Source organism: Haliaeetus albicilla, chromosome 1, assembly GCF_947461875.1.
Source record: "Haliaeetus albicilla chromosome 1, bHalAlb1.1, whole genome shotgun sequence".
Lineage (NCBI taxonomy): Eukaryota > Metazoa > Chordata > Aves > Accipitriformes > Accipitridae > Haliaeetus > Haliaeetus albicilla.
In genome coordinates, this window is record NC_091483.1 from 25053800 (window position 1) to 25079252 (window position 25453).

The 25453-nt window shown below is 44.7% G+C and overlaps 3 protein-coding genes across 9 annotated transcripts in view; 2 read left to right on the forward strand and 1 right to left on the reverse strand.

Moving 5' to 3' along the window:
- HGSNAT (heparan-alpha-glucosaminide N-acetyltransferase) overlaps positions 1 to 7663 on the reverse strand; it is a 29313-nt gene extending 21650 nt beyond the window's left edge. Inside the window, exons 1-2 of one of the 4 annotated variants that reach the window (XM_069782651.1) lie at positions 7533 to 7663; positions 2297 to 2461 (exon numbers count right to left, since the gene is read on the reverse strand). The gene's annotated coding sequence lies outside the window, so the exon portion shown is untranslated. The remainder of the gene's footprint in view (positions 1 to 2296; positions 2462 to 7532) is intronic. The other 3 variants (XM_069782636.1, XM_069782660.1, XM_069782673.1) reach the window with 3 other exon arrangements.
- On the forward strand, positions 4209 to 19993 carry SMIM19 (small integral membrane protein 19). 4 transcript variants are annotated; one of them, XM_069782720.1, is made up of 3 exons: positions 4209 to 4431; positions 4599 to 4723; positions 17805 to 19993. In XM_069782720.1, the coding sequence occupies exons 1-3, from the start codon at positions 4268 to 4270 to the stop codon at positions 17855 to 17857; spliced, it is 342 nt and encodes a 113-aa protein (XP_069638821.1). In that variant the 5' UTR covers positions 4209 to 4267; the 3' UTR covers positions 17858 to 19993. The 4 variants fall into 4 exon arrangements, with proteins under 4 accessions (XP_069638821.1, XP_069638814.1, XP_069638832.1 ...); XM_069782713.1 differs by lacking the exon at positions 17805 to 19993 and adding an exon at positions 4842 to 5830; XM_069782731.1 differs by lacking the exon at positions 17805 to 19993 and adding an exon at positions 4904 to 5830.
- SLC20A2 (solute carrier family 20 member 2) overlaps positions 7518 to 25453 on the forward strand; it is a 59207-nt gene continuing 41271 nt past the window's right edge. Inside the window, exon 1 of the mRNA XM_069782592.1 lies at positions 7518 to 7646. The gene's annotated coding sequence lies outside the window, so the exon portion shown is untranslated. The remainder of the gene's footprint in view (positions 7647 to 25453) is intronic.

The following is a 25453-nucleotide window of genomic DNA, read 5'->3' on the forward strand; positions in this document are numbered from 1 at the left end:
AGAAGAGAGAAGGCGAGAGATCATACATTTAACTACTGCAAGGCCTAATGTCAAAACCAAAAACCCACACAGTATCGTAAGGGCAACATTTACAAGCCATTTTCCCCACCCCGTGAGTCTGAGAGACTTCAACAATGATGTAATCCATGACCCTTCAAACCAGTTCCTTGGTTGCATTGCCTGGAAGAGTTCTCCAGTCTGTGCAGCAATTTTCCTCATCTTGCGTGCCTCTTCTCAGTGGTGGCGTTGTATATGGTGACACAGCATTCTCCCTCTGTCAGGTTCAACATTCCACATACTCCTCGTTCTTTCAATAATATGCATGTCCAAGGTTAGCCAGTTTTGCACAGCCACCTTTGACACCTGTTGAACTTGCAAATCCAATTCCCCAAAAGCATGCTCAGACCAATGGGTCAAAGTATGTAACTGCCAGGTCAAATTTTCTAAGACAAACTGGTGCTTTTTTAGGGTTACATATGGAGCAAATATATTTTCAAGCATAAGGGAAGTTTTTACCCCCCAGGTATAATAATCAGGTGTTTTAACCTGAGGTGCTTGAACATCTCACTTCCTCCAGCCATTGTTATAGTCGTTATAATAGTCAAATGTTCTGGAGGGACACATTGAGGGAACACCAATGGCACATCATAAACCAAAAACAGTTAAGTGAGAATCCATCTTCCCATCTGAGCACCCCCATAAAGTTCCCCATGGAGCAGGGTAGAGCATGGTGAAGCATTGATAAAAGTCATCCTGGGGCACCCATGTCCCTTGTAGATCTGTATCCCAAACCCTTTGGTGTTCTGAACCACGGCTGGTAGGAACACCACATTACAAACTAAGGGTAGCATTAGTCAGGGTTGCATTACACCATGGATCACTATTCCTAAAACCATAAGAGAGGTAGCCCCAACACATATCCCAAATAAGGGTTCTGGTCTCAGGGAGAAGCCAGGTATCAAAGGGACCGCCTGCGCCAGTAGAAAAATTTACAATATGGGTACAATTAAGAAGGGATGACTCATCCCATTGTGGGGGTTCAAAAAATGCCTTATCCATTGGGGGATCATTTTCCTCCCAGAAAAAATGTTTGATGGACCAAGCGCACTCATATTGAGTGTGGTTAATGAGGGACCTGGTATCAAGTTGATGAGGAAGTTGGATACACCAACCAGGGCTCCAAGGAATGTTATAAGGGTGTTCTAATGGGTTTTCTTCAGGAGGCGGTGGCCACCAAGTAACAGCAGAACAGGATTTGGGGGTCAGTTTCTGACAGTGAGTCTGATCCCACCATTTAGCTGTGGAATTTGGGATTGCAAAAAGTTCTTCTGGACAGCGGCTAGTCAATTTGAGTAAAGGGACTTGGTATCCCCTTCATAACAGCAACGGGGTTGCTCATGTCCACTGGTAACATGTTTGATACCACAAATCGGCCTCACTATCATTTTCGAGTGGGAATTGATAAAAGGCATGTTTGTTCTCCATGTTCCATTTTTATGTAATTTACCTCTCGGTTGGTCTTCAAAAGGAGAAGCTACCTCCCCCCATGCACAGTTTCTGGTGCAATTGCAACTTGCGGACTGCAGTTGTGTGCCCAATACTTTTGTGACATTTAACCATATAAGGGCAAATCTAAAACCTGCTCCTGTTGATGTTTGGGGATCTACACAAACCCCTTGGTCGGTCCTGTTCCAAATTCGCGCAAAACCTATTACCAATTCCCATGCCAAGTTGGGTTGGTTATCCAAATTCCCAGTCGACTGAGACAAGATTATACATCCACAAAGTAAGAATACAAACTTCTCCCACACCGTCTTTCCCTTGTAAAGAACAAAACCAGGCCTAATAAAATCAGACAAACAATGCAATGGGTCTCTTTATGCTGAATGCCCCCATTGGCAGGTCCAACACTGGATCCAGGACTGGTGATATCTCCCTCCCTCTCTCTCTCTCTCTTTCTCTTTCTTTTCTCTTCCGAGTGACCTTAAAGCTACTGAGTAGCGGTTAAAATTGTTAAGTAACTCAAGGCCGACCTTGACTGCCCATAAAGCTGCATAGCTCAGGTAGATATAGTTGTGAAAGTGCCAACATTTGCATAATACTTGTTTCTATAGAAATTTTCCATTAAAGTTGATGCTTATGTATGGACCTTGAGTGTTATCTCGCCTTAGTCCACACGGAAGGGGATTTGCGAATCTGAGTCACTTGCTCCTCCCCACAGGTGGGGCATGACAGGGGTGGCTGGGTTATCTGAGCCTTGAATCGAGCACTTAATTAAATCAAACAAATCAGGTACCTGCTGAGTGAGGCAGAGTCTGTTACTGCATGCTGGAGGCTGCAGAGAAAACCCTGAGACCTGAAGTCATGCTTTGTGGATGCGGGCCTTGGTTTCCTCTGGATGGGAAGCTGGGTGCAGAGTCCTGGGGCATTCCAGCCCCTTCCGAGGTTGTCCAGAGCAGAGCTGCAGGGTTAATACAAAAAGTGCCTTTAGATACAGCTTAAATACAGCTTCTCTACAGCCTGTGCAGGGGAGCCTGATCTCAACTGAGGTCTAGAGGTAGTAGTGAAATATAAAAGAGCACCCAAGTTACTTATGTTTATTCTTTCTACTTTTCTTCCACAGATGTGTAATGCTTTCTTGTCAGGCCTGTCAACAGAAAAGTTCAACATACTAAAAAAGCAAACAAAAAGCCTCAACTTCACAAGAAACTGTTTAAAATACCAGTGGAACCATGCTTAATTAACTGTCTTGTGTCATGTTGCGTAAGTGACAGACTCTTTTTTTTTTTTTTCCTCTTAGTGGTTTCCACAGTTCTGTGCATGGGTGCCATCCCGATTTAATGACCTAGAATTATGTCTAATTGCTGCTCTACTATTCCTTCCCACACCATGCAGGGCAAGGAACTTTTCTCATGATAACAGTGCCTTAGCTTTTTATTTTTTTATATTGTTGTTTTCACTCATATGCTTTTATGCCCTGATCTGAGGTCTCTTAAAATGCATCTGTTCCATAGCATGGAAAGAGAATGACTTGCCACATCTTGCACTGTGAAAATGGCTCCCCAAAGGATGGAGTTTCCCCAGGCTGGTTGGACATTTGCAAAGCGAGTGCCGTCCAAGAGATGTGTCTAGCCTCCCTCTACTCAGTAAGGGGTCAGAGCACTTCTGGGGCACAGGAGGATTGATTCTGAATGTTTGACATCGGTTACATAAATCAAGCCCTAAAATGACTTGTTTTTTCCCCCTTATTGACTTATAAAGGTTGAAGACAAGTAACTGCAACATAAGCACATACCCCCAATATGCATAAGGCAAAAGATGAAACATATCCAAAACACCTACATTGTAATAGTTCTAGTACCTGAAGGAAGATATGGTAAAAGGAAGTATCAGGGCCAGAGGTGGATAGAGAGAAGCAGGAGAGGATAAAGGACAGCACACCAAACCTATCATGTAGCTCAAACAATGCCACACCAGGCAGTACAAAAAAACCCCCATGAGGTGTGTGTTAGAACATGCTCTGCCTAGTTAATCTGCATCTCATTTTCAAGTTTCTAAACCAAAACGCTTGCCCTGCTCCACCTTTTCTACCAAAGCACAATCCTAGAATGGTGCTTTTTGGCATGAGGAGCATATGGAGCACAGCACTAAGCTATGTTGCTCCAGCATCTGAATATCCAGCAACTCCCATTTTGGCACAAAAAAAAAAAAAAAAAGAAAAAGGAGGCAAGATTTTTCAGAAAGTGCCGTTTCTATTTTGACAACCTGAGCTGTCAAAACTGAGTTCACATGGGAAAAGTGAACACTCATGACAATCTGCGCCTCTTTTTCTCCCAACACCAGGCACTGCTGAGCTACATCCCACGATTCCACAGTCACCGAGCGAGCGCCAGCGGGTGAAGGTGCTTTTGACTCAACGCCTGCCAGGCTTTCAGAGCTGCTGAATTCACACCTCTGCCGGCCCTCCACCCGCCTGCGCCTTTCCCCTCAGACGCCGGCACGGTGAAAGCGCAGAGACTGTCATATCCCCTGGGACAGAAGATGCCACCTTCTTAAGTTCCCTCCCGCAGAGACCGGCCGCTAGAGGGGAAATAAAAGCATGGGGAGGGGGGGACCGGCCCGGGTCCCCTCGCTGCCCCCCCTCAGGGCCGCCCCGGGATGGCGGCAGGGAGGCCGAAGCGCAGCACCTCACGCCGGCCCCGACGGCTCGCCTGACGTCACTTCCCGCCCGCCGCCACGGGGCCGCCCCTAACGGCCGTTCTCCCCCATGGCGGCGGCGGCCGGGGGGGCAGGCGGCGGCGGCGGCGGCTCGGCGGCTCTGGGCGACAGCGGCGCCATCGACTACTCGGTGCACGAGGCGTGGAACGAGGCCACCAACGTCTACCTGCTGGTGGTGCTGGCCAGCCTCGCCCTCCTCGTCTACGCCCGGCGGTGAGGGAGGCCGCGGGCGATGGGGGGGGGGGGGGGGGGGGGGGGCGGGGCGAGGGCTCCCGCCGGGAAGCGGCCGCGCCGGCCCCACGTGTAGCCGGGCCGGGCCGGGCCGGGCCGGGCCGGGCCGGGCCTCTCACCGCCTCACTCCCCCCCGCCTTCCTTCGCAGGAACAAGAGGAGGATCATGCGCATCTTCACCCTGCCCCCAGCCGCCGAGACGCCGCCCGAGCCCAACTTCTACGACAGCATGAAGAAGATCCGCCTGCGGCAACAGCTGGAGATGTACTCCATCGGTGAGTCAAAGGAAGGAGGGGGCTCCCCTGGGCCTGTGGGTTTCTGGGGACGGCCCCTGCAGGGGTGGCCTCGAGCCTGCCTGTCCTCGTGCACTGTGGGGACACCAGGGTTCCGCAGGAGCGCGGGTCGCGGGATTGAGGCGCGAGGAACGAGGGAGCGGCTGTGCGGTTCTCTTCTAGCTGTCGAAATGAATCTGATGTTGAAGTTAAAAAGAGCTGGGAGTGTCTGAATATTGTCAAGACGTGGATGGATTTGTAAAAGTTGAGAGGACGGTGAAATCACGAGTAATTCAACTTCATAAATTGAAAATAAATGAGAGTTTTACTGTACCAACAAGTGTTGCCACTCCCACCTTAACGCTGAAGGTCAGGTTGGAGGTAGGATAGAGCCCTGTGCCTCTGATACTCCAGAGGTCCAATTCAGAGAAACATCTGTACTTGCTTCACATCTGCCATACATGCACACCTAGAGGGAATACGGGCAAGAACTGCTTCATGAGTTGAAACCCCTTTTTAAATGTAAAGATTTAATGTCAACATTCTTAAACCAGGCCATTGTGTTCTGTAGGAACAACAAAGGATGTGCTTCCTACAGAGAAATGCCTGCTGGCATTCGTTGTTGGTGTTTGTTCTGCTGCACACAACTCTTTGATCTCCCTTTGCCTTGCTAACCAGATTACTTTTGGAGTCAATGTAGTTGTTAGCTTGTGGCATGTATATTGTGGAGGAGATGAGTGACGTGGAGATCAGCGGTGTGACTAATGAGTCGTTCAGGTCATCTGTAATAGTACTTCTGAAGACATAGTCTTTAATTTTTTTTTTTTAAATGAAAGGACCTGAGTGGAATCATAGTTCTCTGCCATTAATTTACTGACATTTTGCTCTGACCCTACTGTTCGGCCTTTCCAAGGCCATACGCTAAAGGACTAGTTCCACCCGGTGACTGAAGCTTCCCCTTGTGTGGCTAAGTGGTGAAATTACATTCTCTCATCTTAAGTCTATTTCTTGATTGTTATCATATTTATATGTATATATATAGATATGCATACATGCACATATATATATATATATATGCATGCATATAATAAATGGTATAATCGGTGTTGACCGGTGTTTCTTTTTTTCAGCAAGGAAGTATGAACAGCAGCAGCAGCCACCAAAACAGACTGAAAGTGTACAGCTCTCAGTGGAATGAAGCCCACAGTTGTAGGAACTTGGGATATATTTCCAGTGCTGAGGATAAGAGCCAGTGTGGAGCTATTTTCAATGCCTCTTAATTGATACACAGCTGAAGGCCAGGGGAAAAGAAAGGGGACTCTGCTAAAAACTTTGTTCTTGGTAGCTTTTCTCTGAGCCCTGTGAAGTAAACCGAGTGCCTACTGAAACATTCAGCATGAAAGTAGCCAACACAGAGCAGACCTGCTCAGAGAAACCTCTGAGGGTAGGGAAGTGCAGTCTTACCAATGTTTTAAATAATTTCTCTCTCCGCTGGCATCTTGGAAATCAGCTCCTACCTTCTCTGGTGATGGCACCCTAGAGAAAGCGAGGTAGTAACTATCTGCATGGAAACTCTTTTGTTCCTTGATGATGCATTGTTGAATTTGCTGAATGCGTTCAGTAAATGTGAATGAAGATACTGTGGCCTTACTGCCTAGCGAAGGTGAACAGCTCGGAGAGCCCAGAGTGTCACTGGCGGTAGTGCAGAAAGATCCTGCTCTCTGTGTTTACATGGGGGTTGCGTATGCAGCACTGTGAACCTTTCCTGGACAAACTTTGAGAACTGAGAAGTACACAGGGAATTGCATGTCTAGAAGACACTTAAAGCCAATACTATGATGTTAATAGCAAAGGTGGCTAGCTTAATTTAGTCAAATTGCTTTAAAGAATGGGATGGTCTATTAAAATTTGCATCAACAGGAAGATCATGGCTTATCCAGAAGAGACAACACACCCCAGTTACTTTTTTCTTTGTAGGTAAATCACAGAATCAGGTAATTTAAAGAATACTGCAGAAATTACTTCTTAATAAAAGTATCTAATCATGAAAACTACTTGAAGATGTATCATGCTGTAATTCCTAACATTACATGACTTGAGTAGGCCGAGTGGTGAACAGAACGCCAACAAACAGCACAGAGAGCTGGGAGCGCGTGCCCAGCAGGAGATTTTTGTCCAATTCGGTGCTAAAATATACTGAGTCTTGGAGCAGTGGTAAACAGCACTGCAGTTCCACTCAGATATGAGGAAACTTGGCTTTGTTCACCACATCCTCCTTATTAGACTGAAATTATCTGCGCTTTAGCGTCAGTCCGCAGGGACAGTAAAACATGACGTGGGCCGCGCTGACCGTGGCAGAAGACGGCGACGTGGGTTTGCCCCGCAAAAAGGGCTCCTTTGGGTGAACGCCTGCCGTCGTGCCAGCCGTGCCGATGGCCCCTTTTGACAGGTCACCGAGGAGAACAGAAGCGTAACTCGGCGGGGCCGAGGGCTGGCGGCAGGAAGCGCCGTTCCCACGCGGCGACGAGGAAGAGGAGGAGGAGGAAGGCCGCGGGAAGCCCCGGGCTGCCGGCGGCCCGGCCTCCTCCCGCCGCTGCCTCCCCGGAGCCCCCCCGGTGCCTCTTCCTTCCTACGTTACTCCGGCCGTGTGAAGAGCCGGCTCCGCACCGCCGCCCCGTTACTTAGCGGTATTCACGCGGGACCGAGACCCACCCCCGGCGGAGGCCGCCCGCCCGGCGGAGGCCGCCCGCCGCGCGTCCCCACACAGCCCCCGGAAGCGGCGCTTCCTCCCCCTCCCCTTCCCCGCGCAGACCTCACTTCCTGCCGTCGCTTCCGCCTCCGGGCCGCGCCGGCTACTGCTGCCGCCGCCGTCGCCGCCGCCGCCGCCGCTGCTGCTGCTCGGAGGCCGGAGGGCGCCCGCCGGGCGGTGAGTGGGGCCGCGGCGGGGCACGCGCGCGGGGGCGCCCCGCCCCCGCCCCTCCCCTCGCCCCGTCCGCGCGGAGGGGAGGGGAGGGGGGCGCCTCGCCGGCGGCGGCGCGGCCGGGGGCCGTTGTGAGGCGGGAAGGGGCCGCCTGAGGAGAAGGCGCGGGCGGGGGCGGGGACGGGGCTGGGGACGGGGAGGGGGGGGCCGGCCGGCCGGCGCCGGCTTCGGCTCCGGCTCCGGCTCCGGCTCCGCTTGAGGCCCGCGGGCAGACTGCCTGCCGCCGGGCCGGGTGGGCTTTCCCCTCTGTGCGCCGCGGGAGGGCTCCCCGCCTGCGGTGCCCGCCTTCACCCCGCGGTCGCCGTCGCGGGGCTCGTGGCGGTACCGAGAGCTCAGGCCTCCCGCCCACCCGAGCGGTCAGCCGGGGAACGGGCAGCGCGGGGACGATTCCCTTCTAGTGGCGCATCTTCTGTAACGCTCGCCAGGGCTGCTCTCCCCAGCAGCCGTCCGGTGTGCGGCTCCATATGTTTCGATAAAGCAGCATGTCAAGATGAACCCGTTCTTTCCGGTTTACTACGCCCAGCCGTCTTTCTGCCTGTAGCTAATAATCGTACACTTTTCCTCTCAGCGGAGCTGGGGGCACCGTGAAGCGCTTAGAAATCTCGAGTGGCTTGTGCTCTTGGACCTGAGGTAGTGGCACGGGTATCTCACCGACTTACTTGTCGAGACAAAACGTTTTTAAGGAGAAGTAACAAAAGCAAAAGCTTTTCCAGGGCGTGTGCCTTTTGCATTTGCTAGGGCGTTAGAAGCATGCTGCTTGAGCCAGGAGTGAAGGGCAGGTAGTGGTTTGTCTTCCCGACTTAAGTGCAGCCATCAAAGTTCTGTCCCAGCAAAACTATACCCTCTTTTCTTGGGGTTTTTATATTTCAGTGTTATAGTACAAGTGTGCTTTGGGATAGAAGGTGCAGTCAGCTTTTAAAGTTTCAACTCGGATTTCAGCAGTGATTTTTTTACCCGTTAATTCACGATATTGCATGTAGGAAAAGGTGCTTTCTTCAACTGGTAGTAAAAAATCGGTGCCTAAAAGCAAAGGCAGATAGGGTAGAGACAATAGATCTGGGGTTTTTTGCACCCATTCGTAGTAGTCAGGCTTGTAGGCATGCACAGGTATGGATTCTCAAACTCTTGTGGAACTTTGTTCATGCTGAATTATTAGATGTCTTGGATGGGGAAAGCGTGTGACCTTTAAAAAAATTGTGTCAAAGTTTTCTTTAGTTGTGTTTATTTTTGAGAATGCTGTACAGAGGCAAATCTTTCCAGCTTACCCAGTACTGTTTAAAAAGCTATTATGATATGTAGATTTCGTGGTGTCTGATCACACAAACCATGCGAGGGATGGCTTTCAAAGCCGTTAAGACTTTGCATCTATAAGGTACCGCAAAAAAGCGTTAAGAAGTTGCTCTCAATTATAACTCAGATGTTTTTGAGAATCTGACCGCTCTGTTGTGTCCATGGGAGCTGCTAAACTGTCAGATCTTTGTAAATGCAGTCTTCAGATGGAGTTACAACCATGACTCTATAATCTTATGTGAAAACTATAATCTTCTTTTAAGTGGTGGAAAAGTCATCTCTCTCTCTCCTCATAACTAAAATGTGGCTGGCTAGGTTTTATGTTCAGTGCTGCACAGAAGATCAAAGCTTTTCAGATAGAACTTTATAAATTTTGTGACAAGGCTCAAGAGGGTCTTAAATATTTCTAAGCTATGAGTGTGGCTGTGTTTAAAGCTGAAGACATTGTAAACTCTGTGGGCCTTGTAGTGAAAATATCTTCCCTCATGTCACGAGCATTTTGTGTTTCAGTCCAGTGTTATATGCCCAGATAGTATGAATTGGCATGTTCTGGCTGAGCCCAGATGAGAAAGTAGCCTGTAGCAGCTGCCGTGGTGCCTTATAGCCATAAGAGTTACAAGTTTCAGCAGCGTGACACTCAGGTGGTGCTAAACTTGGTCTCAAACTTTCCTTCCAAAACTGCCTGATCCATTGAGAAGACCCGCAGTAGAAGCCTTTGCTATACGACTTGTACTGCTGATGCCAGTAGAAGCTCTGAAAATGGGGAGAAGATCCCAGTGCCTTCGTCCAAGGATGGTTTGCAGGGAAACTTCTTCAGCGCAGTGCTGAATATTCATTGAGAATATTCTAACCTATGATGAATCTTTCTGTAATTTGTGTTTTGCATATATGATTAAGCAGTGTTGGCCAAAAGCCTGGTGACAGCACAAGGCTCTGGAATGTCTCCCTGTTGCCTGGGCAGTTTATTCACGTTAGCTTACTTCCGTGAGCATAATCGTTCCTTTTAAAGTCCTCCTCAACTCAGGAGTGCCACTGCTATTGAGCAAGCCGAAATTATACACGCTGCAGAGAGAAAGGTGGGTATGTTGCAACTTAACCTCTCTTTTGGATGAATTCAAAAGATTTTGCCCTGGCCCTAATTTCTACATTAAAGAGATTAAAAATTGTCACTACGTGCCTTCTTCAATGGGGAAGAAGCACCTCGTAGGAAAACGTGTTATTAACTCTGTGATGTCTTTGGCCTGTTACGCCTAAAGAGCAGTAGCGTTTGGAGGAGGCTTGCTGACAAAGTGCAGTCTTCAGTCGCGGTTGCTTAACACTCCAAATCGGAAGTAGTGATCAAAAGGCGTTCCCTTTCCCCTCCAAACATTTAAATCGTGTTTTAGTCATGGTAAAGAACCTGGGTGATGTCACCTAGTTTATTAACGTAGTCACTCAAGCAAAAAGGCAGCACTTGATCTTGTCCTCGAGTCAGGGCTGCCGCTGAAGAGCAGAAGGTTTCAGTGCCTCAGGCCCCTGAGAATGGAGGTAAGATCCTTTACTTTGCAGCCCTGTTTCTGTTGTGGCATAAGAGTTAAGGGCTATGAACAAGTTTCTTGTAGTCTAACAAGCTCCATCAGAAATTGGTGTCGCCTGGGTCGGCGGTACTCCCTGCTGGCTAAGGAACAGATACCGAGTATGACCAGAGAAGTTGAACACCTTAAAGCCAGCGCAAATGTCTCATGAGAAATGTGATGTTGGGAAATGGAAGTTGGTGCTACTTCTTCCATAAGAGAAGACAAGAAGGGAGGAGGAAAAAAAACCACACGTCGTGTTAAGAGAAAAAGGCTCCGGATTTTTTTAGGCAGGAAAAATCCTGCCTTAATAATGTTTTTTTCCCAACTTCCCAACTCTCTGATAAAAAAGGCTGATAAAACTTCTCAGTGTTCAGTTGTCTCTGTGAAATCCGTGTTTACAAGGAAAAGGCTAAGAACCGTTTTAAGAATGAAGGTGCTTTGCCTGATTTTTGCAAGGAATGTCTAAGCTTTGGGTGTTACTTTAATAAAAATAATTCCTGATCTTTTTATGGAATATCTGAACTCTGGGCGTTACTTTAATAAAAATAACTTCAAACTCCAAGATTAACAGAATTGCTAAAAGGAGTTAGTTCTCAATGAGAAAAACAATAAACTGAATTTGGAATTTCTGAACCAAGCCCTCGAAGGCAATTTGTGGCAAAACTCCAGAAAAAGGAAAAAAAAACCCAACAAAACCCCCTCATTTTTATAAAACAGCCGTGTGTCTTCTTTCTGAATTATAACTAGGCACTCCTTTGAAAAGCGATTCTCCCCTTGCAGAGGCCTAGGAATGAGATGTTTTAGGAGAACTGGGTTTAATTTTATTCTAACAGTAAAATGAATTAAGAATCCTAAAAAGGGGCTGCTCAAGTTAGGGATTTGCTGAAATTGGAGTCTGAGAAAATAGCTTACATTTGCACATCTGAAGAAAAACTTAGATCCTGCGTCTGCGAAGGAGTAGTCCCCTTCAGTTTCTGTCAGGCTGTCAGACGTGCTGGAACTGGTTTTAGACATCCATGATGTATAAAAGGCACACGTGGTTCTATAGCTTGCTCCTGAGAAAGATCGCAATTTGGACAAGATTATAGAAACATTTGTCTTTTTTGTAATGGAGTAGAACGAGTATTTGGAGAAGACTCAGCCGGCAGGAGGGCTGTATTACTTTCCAAAATATCCTCTGGGTCATCCTGGAAACATAGTTTGTAATATGCTCTTGACTGACAGCATAGGGTGTGAAGCATAAATTCCTAAGCAGGAAAGATGTATGTATGTTGGTTGTGCAATGGGAGACTCCATGTGATGTCGTTATTTATGGCGCTTCTCTCAGATGTCTTTCTGGGACTCGAACAGCTGCTGTGAACTTTACCCAGCACAGAGTACTCGGTATGTTTGAACGACTCTATTTTGCCATTGCTCAGATCGTGGTGTACGCTCTGATGAGCAATATTAGAACCAACTTCTGTGACACTGGTTGTAAAAACAGAGCAGAACTTAGGGAACCCTTTTACTGATTGATGAAAAGCTTGAAAAGGTGAAAAAGTAAGATTATCATCTTCCATAGCTTAATTTGGTGGACATCAGGGAGTGATAGTTGAAGGCATCCAATTTCTTTATACTGTAACATGGAAGGAAGGGTGGACTGACAGAAGAGGAAGACTTGCTTTTTCTTTTCAGAGGGAGGGTTGGAAGGGTGGAGGCAGACATGCAGGCTTTTTCAATCTTACCTTTTTTCTTCATGACCATCTTGTTAAATGGCAGCAACTGTTGTTTGCAGGAACTTTCCCTTGCTTTGGTAAAGAGTTGTGGCTTGTCGTGCATTTTGATATGTGGCAGCGTCATTGCTAAGTAGATCCAAATCGACAGTCAGATAAGGCTTGGAATAATTGATGTTCTTAGCTCAACTAAATAACCAAGTTCACATGATCTGTAAGTGGCCAGCAGATTTTTTCTTAGGCAAAGTATGTACTGCTTCTATTGCATATTTATTTAAAGCTAATTTTAGCACAACAGATTGAGAATTCTAGCAGCCAAAAATACCTTTGTTGAGTCCGTTAAAAGATTTCCTTACCTAAACTCTGTTTTTGTGTGTGACAAACAGAAAATATCGCATCTTTTTGACTTCAGTAATGACTCAGAAGTGGTGAAAGCATTGCACTCAAGGCCTCCAAGATGACTTTTGCCACTGCTGATGGGAGAATTGTTCTATATCATTACTGTCTTCTCTTTCAACCTCAGCAAATACTGAAATGCCAAAGGCAAACCACTCAAAGGCTGATCAGAGGTCCTAGGGATGTTGGTATGTCAGTACTCTGAAACTTGTGGCTTGGACCGCTGTTTGAGCATTGCCTAAGAGCATTGTAGAAGCACTCAATTCAGTATGTTGTCTTCATACATGTGAGACAGAAGAACAGAAAAGCATTTATGGCCTCTTGGAAAGAAAGTATTAAGATCATTGCTCTGGAACAGAGTTTCTAAGACTGCTGTGTAACTACTAAACAGCATGGGGAGGTCATTGAGAGGTATGCAATGGGACATTTTAATTGTGTTTAAGACCGGTGATTTTATTGACTTTAATCAGTATATGATACTCAAATAGAGAAAGAAGTTACATATGGTTGTATTACTTAATGAGCTAACAGTTGGCTAATTGGTGCCTGTTACAAGTTCTGTTATTGCGATTTTGATCATTAAAGAGCTCCATTTGTTTATGGACCATAGGCTGGGACAGGAGTTTTCTCTCGACAGGTTGCTTGCTTGCCTGAAGATCCTTCTAAGGAGGGATGAAATGCTGTGATTTTCTTTTTGGTTTAGGCAAAGAAGTATTCCCTTGCCATAATTCACCAGTTCCAAGCCTGTGGTAAAACAGTGATGGCTATGTGGTGTTTCTCACAGATGCTGTAAAAATCTCTGTCATCTCCTTGGGGGGCCATCTTCCCATAGGATACCAGCCAGACCTACTCTTTCTCTCCTAAAGACTTTGGGATTAAGAACCTGTGGCCTGGGGTCCAAAGTTTTAATTCCAGAGGCTGGGAGAAGAAAATGCAGCCCAAATAGTTACTGAAAGCAGGACTATGTTTTGGGGAGATGAGAGGATCCAGAATCTCAAGTTTGTTCTAAGAGTCTCCCTTCCTCGTCTGCCGCTTGCATACATTTTTTTTTCCTCACCAAACTTTTGTTGAATGAAGGTGTGGCTTTATACCTTGATGCCTCTCGCAAGCCTTGTGTGAGCAGAAACAGCAGTGACTAATTGCACTGGAGTTTTAGTAAGTACTTGGCATAATAGTGATGGTGACTATGGCATGAGCTCATCCATAAGTAACAACATAGGCTAAAGTCATTGCACAGAGGAACCTGTGCAGGAGAGCCCGCAGGAACATCAGCCAAGAGCAAAATGCGATTGGTTTTGCTTGGTCGGACACTGTTGGTCTTTATTCAGGCATGAAGATGGGAGGGAAATTCTTTGCTCAGAGGGAGAGGTTCCTGTGTGACCTTGAAAAGCCCAGCCTAGTATGCTTCTTGTCTGTTCTTTTATAACTAAACTTAGCAGAATCTGGGGGGGGTTCAAAGAGCACAACACAGGGCAGAACAGTTTGCTTATAAGGGTGGCAGCTCTGGAGTGGAAAACATCAGAGAAGTGAGCTTGCAAGATCTGGAAGAGGGTGGGGCCTGATGAAATTCTGCTGGAGCTGCCAGCTTCCAACAGATCCCAGAAATTTAGTGTATAGAAATGTAGCTGGATAACTGATAGAGGTTGCTAAGTTGTTGTTTTATAGGCCCTCAGATTATGTTCCTGCTCTGTAACAGAGCACAGTATGGCATGGGAGCTTACAGTGCAAGCCAGGCTGGAGCCCTCAGAAAAGGAAGAGAGGTGGTTAATCGCTGTGCTAGTTCCCATAGTGTAAGAACAAAGGGATGTTTAAATGAAATTGAAAATCAGTACATTTGAAACCTGGCATAATTATACCACGTGATATTACGGAGGCCAAAAGTTTAGTTGGATTCCAAGCAGACCTGGACGTTTATATATATAATGACAATGTCCGGAGTTGCAGTAAATAGGATTAAAAATAAATTAAGCATATAAACCTTCATGCTAATTGATGAGGTCAGGAAGGAATTTCCCCTTTGGGTGAATTACATCATTGTTCACTACGCGAGCTGTTCCACCTTCTGAAGCATCTGGTCCCAATCACAGGAGGCAGGATTCTCAAACAGATGGCCAGCAATCTGACCTGTTGTGGCAGTGCTTAGCTTACCCTGACTGGGTAGGATCTTGTTGAAAGGGTTTGAGAAGCGTTTTTGGGTTTTGGGGTTTTTTTTAGGGTTTTCTGAGGCCACCTCTGCTTCAGTGTATGTCTACTTTTCCAGTTTCACATTGGCGAAAGAGGACAACTGTTGACCAAATGCCCTTAACGAATCGTGAGAAGTGCCTGCTAACATGTCAGCAGCAGCCCGTGTAAAGATGGAAGCTGTGATGGGCACATAAGGCATTGCTGTATTGCTCTGTGGATTAAAAAGAAGCTCTGTGAGCAGCTGAGCTAGTGAAGATGAGAGTTTCCTGCAGCTTTCTCAGTTTTGGTGGCACTGTGGTACCTTAAATGTCTTCCCTTCTTTCTTTCCATTACACAGCAGTACCATTAGCGTCCCTGATTTTCCGAACAGCACAGTGCCTGAGCAGCCTCTCACTGCCTCATAGTTCTTGAGTATAATTTAATCAAAACGTGATGTCTCCCTGGTGTTTCTGAACCAGGCACGTTGCTCAGGGGGCTGCCTCAGTTATTTATTCTGCAAGCCTGTTGTAGGAATTGATCACCTGTGAAATCTCTATCCTTTTCCATCAGATCAGGTTGAAATTGGTGTTACAATTTATGTTTCTGTGCATGGGACAGTTGGTGTGGTTATGTAACCATTGTTTCCTTGGGAAACGAAGAATATCAGTTTTCCAAGCAAGTTGCCGTGGAGTACTTTTTCTCTCAAAGCAATTAGATGCATGAACAGTTACACCAAATAACTGAGGCACGTATGCCTTTAAAACATGCACTGTTTAATCTTAAGACTTTCCCCAAGGTATAAGGGGAAAGCTTCCTTGCCAAAATACTGTAATTGAGTTAACAGTCCAGGAGGTTTCTGTGTTTTGTTACTGAGCTACAAAATTCTTCTGCTGGTGTTGGCTGCTATGAAGATCAAAGTTAGAAGCACCAGCCTGCCAGTAAGTTGTCTCTTCAAAAGAAAACTGAAAATTCCTCAATTGTTTCAGGTGACAGCCAGCATCAGATCTTTTTGGCAACTATTAATCTTTTTCTGCAGTTCTTTTTCTGCATGCAACAGTGAGCAACCTGGATGTCTTGTAATCTGTATGGTGCATATGCTGAGTGTAGAGATCTGATTAATGAGTGAGGATGTCACTAATAAATTGAATTACTTGTCCGCAATTAATTTCTGGTGCTCAGAGAGAATATGGAGGTATGATGATTATGGAACAGTGAAATTGTGGTTTCTTTTTTTTTGTATACAGTGATCATCGTGATAAAAGATTAAGGATCACTGCGGTATAAAATAATTGGATGGTATCTGAGCATGTTATGGATGTCCTGCTGATGGGACGTGTGGCTGCCTCAGCTTTTGTGCTCTGTAATCTCTTGAGATCTGTGATAGTTGCCTTTCTAGAGTAGGCAATAGCATGTTTCTCAGTAGCAGGCATGATCACTGAGGTACAGGCTTTCAGGACTGTTTGCCTCCTAAGCACTTGTGAGGGTAAGGACTTCTTCAAGAGTTCAGAATTGAGGGAATATGTATTTTTCTTCAACATATAATCCCTGCACAGCAAATACATTTCTGTCCAGTTACTTAACAGCTATCGTTTCTGCAGTACGCAGGGCATTGTCAGAGGGTTTCTTGCTTTGACCGTCCAAGGCTCGGTTTTCTTCTGTACTGCAATGTGGAAGAACCAAAGCCAAGACTTCTTGTGCTCAGATGGGACTCTGTCCCTACAGCTGTCCCTTGTTTCTGGTGTAAGAGAGCTGAAACTACGCATCGTTTCGCTAGGAGGAGTTGGTGAAGGACTATGCTGTCTTTCTGTGTGAAGTGTGCCCCGTGTATGGAGCATGCTGCTGTCAAGTGCTTTTGCAGAAGAAAGGAGGATTTCAGATAGGAGGTGGAATTCTGAGAATTTGAGATGGTAGCTGATAAGAGGTAGGATCAGGTCTGCCTCTGCTAGGAAAAGATTTTGGTGCTAATGTTTATTTAAAGATGGCCTTAACCCTAAAAAGGAGAGAGAAAATTGCTTTCATGCTTCTGTCTCACTGAAAGCTGGCTGGCAGAATGGTTTTGGTGCCTGCTTATCTGCACTGAAGGCTTCATGGCTGGGGAGGCTGCAGAAATAATTTCTCCTGCACCCCCTCATTCAGCTTTCAGGCAAAATCATGAGGCAGGCAAATGGTTTGGGCTGCATGTTTGGACGCAAGATGGCTGTCTCTCCATTTTGTGCATGAGTCATCCCTCTGCCTTTTTGTTGTTAGGCTCTGAACAGTGCTGCTGTTGGCTTTGGGCCTGCTTGATCCCAAGTTTTGGATGGGAGAAACAAATAAGCAAGTCCCCTGCACCCCACCCCCAAACTTCATGACATGATTTTGGGGACAAAGACACATTGAAAATACCTGAGGCCTTTGTCACCTCGTAGTTAAACTGCCGTAATGCAGAGGAAGTGTCTCCTCCCGTACCTGATAAGTGTGTAAAAACGCAAAGGTAGTGTGGAAGTTGCGTAGATTAAGGAGCAGTGGGGAAAGTAGAGGAGAGGCTTACATCCTTGTTTTTTGTCTCAGTTGTGGGCTAGAGCTCTATTTACTTGGACAAACAGGTCCTGGGTAAAGATAATTTGCATTGTTTTCAGTAGTAGATAAGTTAGTAGATGGGTCAGTGATTTCTTTTAGTTGAGCTGGCTGCTGCAGACTAGTTCTGCAAGCTTGGCACCCGATGATGTTTTCCACAGTATGGAAGGCTAGCCGGTACAGGATTTTTCCTGCTCATCATGTCAGGAGCGGAGGTGCAGATCGGGAGATTTAATTGGTTACCCCAATTTTGGCATGCGACGTTTACATGCCTAGTTTGGCAAAACTTGGCTTTTGTGAGAGGAACTCTTATTTCCTAAAAGGAACTTGAATGACAGTTGGGATTTTATTAAAGACACAGAGGCATATTATTATTCATCTTTCCTTGCTTCATCCCTGTGATGTTTCCTGTTTTGCTTCTTGAGATACAGGTGTCATGATGAGGAGCTTCTCAGAAACAGAAGTGGATGATGAGTGGAGATGAAGAAATCATACATTTAAGAAGTTGGCTCAAGTTTCCGTTACAGGCATGGAAAGTTTCTGAGACCAAGCCATGCGAGAAGAACATGAGTAAAGAAGAGGGAGATGTAGACCCAGACTTTCTAGAAGGGATTGCAGGATTTGAGAGGACGCTGCACAAACGTCACGTAGCTTGCTTGCTTATTCATTTACCTGCACCCCTGGATTGTAATACTTTGTTTGCATATCTGTTTGGAAGTTGAAAAATCCCCTTACATCTGTGTCTTTAATATAATCATAGCTTCAAGCTTGTTTTAGGAAGAGTAGAACATCGCTGTAGTTTTTATTTGTGGATTAGATAGCTGCTGCTTTGTACTTGAAATCAATTTTGGTTTTATGTAGAAACATACATTGAATGTGGAGAAGATCAGACCATGATCGTTATGAAATAGGAAATCGGGGGGTTTGCTTGCATTTAATAAATGGCCTTTGCATAAAAAGTGTGACAGGTGCATAGGTAAAAGTTAAAAAAAAAAGAGATTGTGCTAGCCCTCTAATTTGAGTAGCCTTATAACGTATTGTTCTTATGAGGTCCTTAGACAGATGTCAGAATCAAATATTAATCAGTTCAATCTTTTTGATTTGACTGTTGGTCACAAAAATATTCCAGATAGGTAAGTTTTCTTGGCAGGGCTGTGGGGTTTTAAGTGCAGATTACTTAGTGCTGAGTTAGGGTAGAGCTTTTTAGAAAGGTAGTTTTTTGAACATCTTGGCTATTACGTGAAGTATCTCCAAGAAAACAACTGGCCATGCAGTCCAGCAAGTTACGATGCTGTGAACAGACTTAATTGTAGTAAATCTCTGGTACAGAGTTACTAAGACTTTGACATATATGTATTTAAAATTTTAAAATTAAATGTAATTTCCCACATTGGACAGTGTTGCTGGTAGAGGCAAAGAGCATAATTATTTTTCTTATGAACTCTTATCTAGTGTTTTATCCTTAATAAAAGGCTACGGTTATTTTTGCACACTGGCTTGAATATTTGGCCTTTAAGAGTATATAATTAGATGGAAGAGTAAAAGCAGTTGTTAAAGGACTGTTTTTCTAATGAAAATAGTTTGAAATCATATAATTTTAGTTTCTTCTGAATAGATGTGATTAGTGTGTTGGAAATAGTTTTACAGTGGATATAAAGGGAACAGTTGAGAGACAGTGGCTGAGAATGTGTCCAGCTATTTTTGTAGCTAACAGTTGTATTTTTTGGTCTCTTTACTTAGATATTTCCATATAATTGAACAGCTAAATTACAATTGGATACAAAAACTATTTGCACTTAGTAATATTTACATTTTAAAATAGGTTTTATTGTACTAATTGATAAGTAAATCACAATGTGAGAAAAACCTAGCCTATATTATTACTTTGATAGAAATTTGAATATGGGATAGTATTGTCTGTATCATATAAAAATGTTTTCATGGATTTTTAGCTGCTGAAACTGAAATCAATAAACTTTAGTTACTGTTGTTGACTGGAACAAGTAAATCTGCACATTTCTGTTTTCTTCATATTACCTCTGCCTCTACATTCACCTAGTGTTTCTTCCAGCATTATGCCTTTCATGGTATTTGCCTTCTTTAGATCAACCTGTGAGGCACTCTTGGTGTGGGTTTTTGCATGTTCTTGTGGAAGACTTCCTTGATGGAGAACTGTGCCTCTGAGTTTGTGCAATTACTTTATGTTTTCTGAACAAACCCTAGAGCACCCCAGGCAAAATAAAATCCCAGGATTAGTAGAGTAGCCAGTGGGTCAGATTGTAATTTTTTTCATATTTTAAATAAATTTGTCAGTAACTGATGATTGTGTTTTAAAGTAGATACACAATGGTCTTCTGCATACCTCAATTTCATGTTAGATTAGTGACACCAGTGTATCCCAGATTGAATGTACATTAGTGAACAATATGGTCTATGTTCTGTATTACTTTGGAGAATGGAAAGTACTTCTTGCTTGGTTGAGAAATTTTTTAAAGTTGAAAGGATTATGTTTATTTTAAAACTCTGGTACTTTGGATTTGAAAGACACAAACTTGTAATATAGCCCAAATTTATTGTAATCTGTTTAGTTATTTGTATTAAATTAAGTGATTCAAAGGTGTTCATGTCTGCTGAAGTTTTAAAGAAAACAAAATCAAATTGCAGGGGATAATTGGTTAAACATTTGGAGACAGCATTGATTGAAATATTAAGCCCATTTTGGGAGTAACGTATGCCATGGTTTCAGGGCAACTGTTTTCACATCATTTGATTAATTTGATTTAATTCAATATCTGGTTAATTCAAGGCTGAGAAACCGATTGACAGTTGAAAAAATGGCGTAATTAATTTTCCCTTTTTAATTTATGTGTAGAAGAGATGGAAGAAGAAACGACTTCTGTGACTTCTGAAGGTCTTGGTGACCAGAAACAACCGGTTGTTTATTAAGTATAGATTCCTTGTTTATTTCTTTAAAAGAAAAAAATATTTTATATACTTTTTTTTCCTGAGTATTCAGTGTTCTTTACATGATGATCCACTTGCTCATTTGTTTTATGGATAACAGTGAGTGATTTTTCCTTATCAGTATGACAGAGGTAGACTCTGGTCCCTTCCAGGTCTTCCAAGGAATGTGCTTCGCATGTGCTTCCATACTCCAGAGGACTCTCTTCACGTGGCGTGGTTGTCATACCTGGCTGCTGTAGACTTAATTTTATTTATTTTTTTAGGTTCTTTTCTCCTTTTTTGCTTGATTTTTTTTCTGATACTTCAGCGCTCTGGGATTTTGCACCCTTCCTTGGAGTGGTGTGGCTCTTCTCTCAGTGCTTGTACGGAGCGGAGAGGTCTGTGTCAGCGCTGTGCCATTCCTATTGTCGGGTAGGTCATTTTCTGCAAGGGAAATGCATGGGTCTAAAGAAGTCCCCATTCAAGGTGCGGTGGGCGTAGCAGGATCCTGGCATGGCTAGCTCTGATCCTCACCCTTCTCTAGAAAGGGAAGAAGGGAGGTTTCTTGTGGAATCCCCTTTGCTATTCCTGACCTCTCAGCGGCATCTATGCTATCTTTCTTCCTCTGGGCAACCGTCGGGGTGCTGTAATGCATCACTACCATCAGCACAGCTTCGCTGTAAACACCTTTTTCTGAGGATGAGGCACGCTAGCCACTGGCACTGTTTGCTGGTGCCATGTACTTAAAGAAATATCTCCTGCTACCTTAATGACTTTCACTTCTCTTATAGCTTCTCTGACAGCAAGCAGAGAAATTCTAGCTGTTTGAGCTTTTGCTGCAGACAAATGTGTTTGTCAGTTTACTGGAGGCAACGTGTGTCCCATTATCATGCCTGTACCTTTAGGAAGACTCTTTGTGCTCCACCTGGATGTAGGCACTGGACTGCTGAAGCACAAACGCTAATGTTACCAGGGTTTGCTCCCAGGCTAGAAAAAGCCCAGGTAAAACATGGAGCCATCTCTCCATGAGCAGTAACTCATCTGAGGGAGAGAGTTCTTGATAACAAGATCCCTGACCAAGCCACTACATTAAGCTGGTTTGTAGGTCCACTCTTCCTATGATTTTCAGTGCTAATTCTCACACAGGGGAAGCATTGGAGAGCAGCATTTTCCTTTGCAGAGGGTAAAGCCTAGCTTTTCTTGACCTGCTTCACAGGACCACATGCCCTTAGTAAGTCCTGTTGGAGGTGTTCACTGAGCCCAGTACCTGACTATGGGATGTTCTTTGGCATGTTGTATTGGTAATGATTTAATTCCTAGGCAATGTGACAAGTCTGTTGGCCACCTGTTTGCTCCAGCAGCATCGTCAACCTACGGTGAAGCAGCTGGCCCATTAACTCTGCCTTGTAGGTGGAACTCAAGGGTTTTGCTTCACCATCATGCTCCTCATATCTCTAGCAGCAAAGGCTACAGGAGATAGATGTGGACCATTATATGGACTCTGAAGAACAGAGATCAGAAGCTATTGGACTTTGCGGGGGAAACAGGCCTATTAGTTGGCATGGTCTCCAGACAGTATTAGGCATGGTCACCAGCCTCCTGGTGTAATATTTGGCTCCTATTCCTATGAAATGAAGCCAAGGTCACAGCTTTCATTGCTGTTTCCACCTTTATATCTTTATTACTGCAGTGCTCATAGGGGAAAAAAAAAAAAAAAAGCAGAATTTCCATTGCCACAATATATTGGCCTCATCTACTTCCACCTATTTCCATAACCCCGGTCAGCACCTCTGAGTGTCATCATTCCTCCTCTCTTTGGTTATACCCCTGGTCCTTTCCTCCTTTTGGCATTCAGCTAGCTCATTTCAGCAGTGCTTGGTCTTCTGTCCTGCTGGCCACACTGATTTTGGAGGTTGTCGGTGAGAGCCAGCCAGTGTGGTTTGGCATGTTGGTAGCTACTCTCTCACTCCAGCTCCCTTTGAAGAGAGACTCAGGGGAGCCCCAGCCATCTCTTCTGGCTCAATGGGAAGAGACTCCACAGCAGTGGTTATTCTGTGAAACCCAAACTGAAATGGAAATGGCAGGCAATCTGGGGCTTGAGGTGTCAGGTTTCCTTTATCTGAAAAACTTGCATTGTTGACTTTTGGCAACCGCACTCTGGCTTTTTACCAAAGGCATCTTTGCATAAGCCTCTGAATTTGCAAAGTGTGTATTTTTGGATTGCCACGGGAGTGTTTCCTGGACAGTTTTTATGTTCTGTGATAGGTCCGTTAGTAATTCAGGTTAATGCTTCTTGAGTTGTCAACAGTAGCTAGGGCTTTTGGAAATACTTTGCCCATGCTGCTTGCTTTCTTCAGATATGGGGCTAGGGAGGGGAAATGATGGATTAAGCTCAGGGAGACTCAGAGCAGCAGTTCACCCCTTTCCTTGGGCTTAGTATGGACGTAATACGCTCAGTCTCCAGTGAATCAGCCAGAGTTGCGGATGATACGAGTCCGGTTCCCAGCATTAACCACGGCAGCGGTTGAAACAGCGCTGGCCAAAGCCTTGCTCCTTCAGAATGGGTTTGCTGCCTTTGAACTCCTCCTGGCTCGGCATGGGTTTGTGCTGTGGCAGGGGTTGGAGCCAGCCTGGCTCTCCCAGGCCACACAGCACCCGGAGCCTGTGTCATCCTCTGTGCCAGCCTTGGCCTCCGGCAATTCCAGTTGTGGGTTCCTCCTTTTCATTTTCCCAGGGCTTGCTTGCTCAATAGAGAAGTGTGATCTCAAGCAGAGTCACACTCTGTAACATGGCAGCTCTCCCTGCATGCCTGTGCAAGCACAGCCGATTCACCTCAACCATCGGGAGTGTAAGTCTCCTAGCTGGGGTGGGATGTCCTCTTTGAGAGCCCAGGGCCTTGCTGGAAAAAGAGGTTTGAATGACAGTGTGACAGAGTTCAGAGCCATCAAGAAAGCCCATCCAAATGGTTTGCTTCCTCAGAGCAGAGGAGTCGCTCCATCCCTGAATGCCAAGTGACTTTTTAATTTTTATGTCTACCACATTAGACTTCCCAGAGGGTCCCTGAGACGCTTTTTCTTGCAGTGAGACATGGATGCATCTCTTTCTATTTGGAGATTATCCTGACAGATAGCAGAATGTGTGGGAGCTTGCTACCCAATATGCAAAAGCAGATGTACTTTTGTTGGTTGGAGCTGGCTCTTTCCAGCTTCAACTGTGTTTGTAGCTATCTGCAGAGCAGATATTCAGGGTTTTGTTGGTATTCATTAGGCACAATGGACTTACTGAAGCACCCAGAAATGGTGCTGTGTTCAGTAGAGCTGTGTTAAATCTCCATTAGCCTCGAGGACCTCAGGGCTGATTTCCAGGTAATGATTGGCGTGTGGTGTCCTGCTTCAAGCCCCCCATGGTGTAGATGGTCACGGGGGCCTTCAAAACCAGAAAGAAGGGTATCGCAAGAGCTGGATTTCTTTGAGGTACTATGGGATACCTGTGCAGTCATCTGCCACCCATTTTCATTCCTCCTCGTTAATTTTATTTTCTTTCTTTGTAGATTGAGGGGAAATAAGGGTTCCCAGGCAGGGTCAGGGGCACAAATACTGGTAAGGGAAACAAAAAGTCCCCGGTTCCAGCTGCTTATGACTCCCAGTTTTAGAGTACCAGCAGGTATGTGAAAGCCCAAAAGCTCCCATTGCTGGTCAGTAACCTTATTTAAGTTGGCACAACGTAACTGGAACAACATCCTGCACCTTCTGGATGTTTTTAGTGTATTTCTGTTTCTGACCAAATGGAGTTTACAGGTATTCCGATTCAAATTCTTACAGGTTTTTATGTTAGAAAATGATAACAATACCCCATTATTTTCTACTCCAAGTGTATGCATTTTAAAATAAATATAATTGCTTAAATATGTAGCCTTCCCATCTGAATGGCAAAAAGGCCAGTTACATTTGATATTAAAGTTATATTAAGTTGCAAATTAACATTGTTTTAGTGGTTACTGGTAAATGAGAACCTGAGCATCTTTCAGGAAACAGCTGATGCGGAAATGCAAAACAAAGGGGGTTTAAAATTAATTATTTAAATTGGCATGTCCTATTACATTATTTAAACCAGAATATAAATCTGCCTAGCATAGGTTTGACTCAAATGGGGATCTCTCAGTTGTGGATTTACGAGCATAAGTTACAATTAAAAAAAAATTACAGTATCTGATCAAGATTGTAATATATAGTATTTTTAATTTCTACCAAGTATTTGATTTGATGGGAACCAAACTGGTGCTGCCATTGCCAAAAGCCGATCCTCATCATTTATTTTGTGGTCGTATAAATTTTCCTTTGCCTGCTTCTTTAGTGGTATCCCAAATTGTAACTCTTTTTAATGGTCAACCTATCTTGGCTTGAATTTTCCCATGCCTGAGGTCCACAATGCTGATTTAGCAGAACACAAACTTTGAAGAAATTTCCTTTTCTCTGTGCTGTTTATTATATCCTTTGCTTCGCGTGTAGACCAAGCTCTGAAGCTTAGGTCAACGAGAAACCACCGTTGTGGTCAGGCTGGCTCATGGGAAGTGGCACTCAAATGGTTCCAGTTTGTTTTTCTCCTGGGTCTGGGATGATTCCCACAGGTCAGGCCGGCAACTTCTGGCTTTTGAAATTGATGTAGATACCTCCCAAATAACGTGTCCTTTTTACCTGTGTCTGCACGATGGTGGTTCTTACTCTAGGCAGGGTGAATGGTCCTTCAAGGAGAACTAGGGTGGGCTTAGCGCTTACTCGGACCGTTTGGGTTTGAGCTTTTCCAAGGCAGACGTCAACAACTTGTCAGCTATAAAGAGAACATGAAATAATATTTTACGTTCTTTTTTTTTTTTACTTTATAAAGTTAAATAAGTGCTCCAAGAAAGTTTCTGTGTTTGTTTATTCAATTCCTTAAAACCTTGGAATCCAGACCTATAAATACAGGCTGACTTCATGTTTACAATTATGATTGCTCTCACTTGAATTGATTGACGCTACTTGTAAAAAAAAAAAGGTATTAAGGTATGTTTAGATCTGCAGGAAAAGATTAATATTCTTCCTGTTACAATATGTTGCTCTTGTACATAAGGGAAAGCCAGTGTGAAAATATCAACCTC

Bases quoted from the DNA above. Each gene is read 5' to 3' on its own strand.
- SMIM19 (XM_069782705.1), top strand. From the start codon at position 4,268: ATGGCGGCGGCGGCCGGGGGGGCAGGCGGCGGCGGCGGCGGCTCGGCG. The intron at 4,432-4,598 runs GTGAGGGAGGCC...CTTCCTTCGCAG, and splicing joins CTCCTCGTCTACGCCCGGCG to GAACAAGAGGAGGATCATGC. The intron at 4,724-5,850 runs GTGAGTCAAAGG...TCTTTTTTTCAG, and splicing joins GCTGGAGATGTACTCCATCG to CAAGGAAGTATGAACAGCAG.